General features: G+C 36.5%; 1 protein-coding gene across 1 annotated transcript; it reads right to left on the reverse strand.

The window, feature by feature from the left end:
* Positions 1 to 998: 998 nt before the first annotated feature.
* LOC309687745 (uncharacterized protein) lies at positions 999 to 2,982 on the reverse strand. Its single transcript, XM_082502917.1, has 4 exons — positions 2,714 to 2,982; positions 2,379 to 2,546; positions 2,163 to 2,258; positions 999 to 1,413 (listed from the first exon to the last, which is right to left on the reverse strand). The coding sequence occupies exons 1-4, from the start codon at positions 2,804 to 2,806 to the stop codon at positions 1,096 to 1,098; spliced, it is 675 nt and encodes a 224-aa protein (XP_082359043.1). The 5' UTR covers positions 2,807 to 2,982; the 3' UTR covers positions 999 to 1,095.
* Between the last annotated feature and the right edge of the window lie 274 nt (positions 2,983 to 3,256).

The following is a 3,256-nucleotide window of genomic DNA, read 5'->3' on the forward strand; positions in this document are numbered from 1 at the left end:
GTACCATTGACAAATGTTTTTATGTTATATCCACATTTTTGGTTTAGTACTCTCTACTTGATATTTTGAGTTTCAAGTGCAAATCTAGCTCAAGTAACTTTAAGGAATTAATTTTTAGTTTCAAAATGTTAACCATTTTAAGCTAATACAACTCAAAAATTTAAAATACAAATGCTTGTAATATCCAAATCTACTGTGTTTTGAATTTGATATAAAAAAAAAGTGCCCAAAATAATTACACTTGTAAAAACACAAGACAGAAAATATAAATTCAAGTTACAAATTTATTGAGTTACTTTAACACATAGCCTTTCTAACAAAAAGCCCAAAGACATAAATCCACCACATTTTATAGGGAATAATGTCGGAAATTTTGGCACAAGGTTACAATATTAGAAATAAAGAATTTCACAACATGTTTTAAGAGTATTCAAATTTGATTAACACATGAGTATGGCCTTTTTATTAAAAAACAAACAAAAGGAAAAGAAAATCCTGCATTATTAGGTGGGAAAACCGAATGAAAGTTATAGTATAGTGCAGCTAATACACTGAAATATAATTGTTAACCTTTTTAATATGCCAATACTGTGGTTATGCAAAATGCACATTTGTAGAGTGCAATCACAGTCTCAACAACAAAGCAATAAAACATTAAATAGAAAAATACTTCTTTAGAGACATAAAACAAAGTGTTATAAACCTCCTTAGTGCCTTATGTCAGTTATGAATAGTTCAGGAGGAACGTTCCTTACGTGACATTCAAGATCCCACCTAGAAGCCAGAAATGTAGTGAGATTGTCCTTCATTTTCTCTATAGATTTACAGTTATCTAACTAAAAACACAATCAAAATCAACTAAAAACACAAGTGATGATGGGGGAAAAAATAAATTAATAAAATAAAAATCACCCCTTTTACTTTGGATGTGGCTTTTAGATAATGAAGTATGAAACAGAGTCTGCAAAGATTTCTTTATTCTATTCTCTCTTTAAAAAAAAAAAAAAAAAAAAAAACTTATCCAGACTTGGAAACATGATAAACTGAATTACTTGCTTTAACAGGCACTTGAGGGCTGTGTAAGAACCCTGGACATTATTCTGCTGCCAAAAGATCATTTTTAAGACTCAGCACTTTGGGCTTCAACTTCCCACCCTCCAGACCCATCAAAACGTTCTGAATGAAGTCAAAAATGTTGGCCAAACATTTTGGGTAGCTTAGGTGCAGGGCGTAGGTCAGTCCAAATATCACTAGAAATGCATCAGCCAGGGTGGTGAAAACAATGATCATGTTACCCTCGACCAAAACTGCAGTCTTCTCAGGGCAGAAGAATGTTGCATCGCTGGAATTGGCTCTGATCAGGACTCGTCCTAGTGGCACTTCACTAATATCTGGTCTATCAGAATGCATCATCTACAGAAAACAAAATTACTTCATGTTAGTGCATTCAAATTCAAATTTTATTTGTCACGTACACAGTCATACACAGTACGATATGCAGTGAAATGCTTGGACAACTGCTCGTGACCTAAAGAAAACAAAAAAAGGAAAAGGCTATGAATAAGATAGGAAATAAATATGAAAAATTAAAAAGGGAAATAAATATGAAAAATTAAAAAGGGTAAATTTTACTAGGAAGGAATAAAATATAAATTAAGGTTAAAAATGAAATAACTGTACAACACAAATTAGAATGAAGGGTAAATTTAACTGGGAAAGAATAAGATAAAATATATAAATTAAAGTTGAATTTCTCTTAGTTTCATCTATACAAGTCACATTTCTGGATTATTACTAGCTCAGAAATCAATTGTTTGAACAACAAAAAAGCCACAACACACCAAAGATTTGAGAAAACAAACTGACAAAAATAGTACTTTTAGTAAAGCAAAGTCATACCTCTTCGTAGCAATAACAACAGAAAGTCAATAGGAGTTATATATTTTTTTCATTTGTACAGTGATGTATGGTTGGGCTAGGAACATTATAGAAGGTCTACACACATTAAAAACATGTAGTGTTTCCATTATGTGACATGGACACTGTTGTAGACAGATCCAAGCATGGAGATGCTTCTCAAACTGTCAAAGTGTCATAATGTTTTGAGAAATCTAAACAAGGATGCTACTAAGATATTGTTCACAACTTTGTCCAAAACTTACATCCCATGTTTTGATGAAGGTACAGGTGTCTTCGTACAAATAGGCAGAGAGGGCATGAAGCACACCAGCACTTTGGGCATGGATATCAGCTTGTTCCTACATCACAAGAAAATTTTTATTTTAAATTATTGGCTAACCTAGTCAAGAATGGTAATTAAAATTGAAAAATTGATCAAATTAATTAAAGCTCAAAAAACAAGACAAAAACCCACTAACCTGGAGATTATAGCTTCTGAAGAGCTGAGACAGGACATCAGACACGTTCCCTGTGCAAACAGCTTTCTTTCTGAATAAGCTCTGGAGCCGGGGAGCATGTTGATCCAGCACAGCATAAAAGTGGTTTTTCAGGTGAAGGTTTGTAATCCTGTGGAATTCTGCACAGATCTGAACACACAGGATACATTTGTGTTTACAAGTTTCAATTAGTCTATAAATCTTTGCAAAATACATCAAAATCCTTACACTCCAAAGGCATAATTTGTTCAGACAGGCCAGATAACAGGAGTTGATATAAAATACATCTTGTTAGATACATCTATATACATTCTTACCTGGGACTGGGTGTCATATGCTGTGGGAGTGTCTGGTCGGGCGTGGTCCAGGTTCCTGTCATTCGTCCCTGGGGGTGGAGTTGGCCAGCTCATCACCTGTTGTCAATCTCCGGGGCTCCACCTAGAGGGTTTTTAAGCCGGCACGGCCTGCCACTCCTCGCCAGTTCATCCTGCTACCATCTGTGGTAAACTCGCCCTCCTCTGAGCTCTGACTCTGTATATCTGGACCATGGGTTAATGTGTTTTTGTTTCCTGTATTCTTCAGATTCACCACCCATCGCACTCATCAGTAGTGCTGGTTTGGTCTCCACACCTCTTCAACCTGAGCCTGAGGTTGGGAAGAGTCCCACAGCTCTGGAAAACCTCCTGTGTTGTACCAGTGCCAAAGACTTCACGCCCCAAGGACCTCAACAGCTACAGGCCGGTGGCTCTGACATCCCACCTGATGAAGACCCTGGAGCGGTTGGTCCTGGCTCAGCTTCGGCGCCTAATAAGCTCATCACTGGACCCACTTCAGTTTGCCTACCAGCCTGGCATTGGAGC

Source organism: Aulonocara stuartgranti, assembly GCF_965226115.1.
Source record: "Aulonocara stuartgranti genome assembly, chromosome: 14".
In the NCBI taxonomy this organism is placed as follows: Eukaryota; Metazoa; Chordata; class Actinopteri; order Cichliformes; family Cichlidae; genus Aulonocara; species Aulonocara stuartgranti.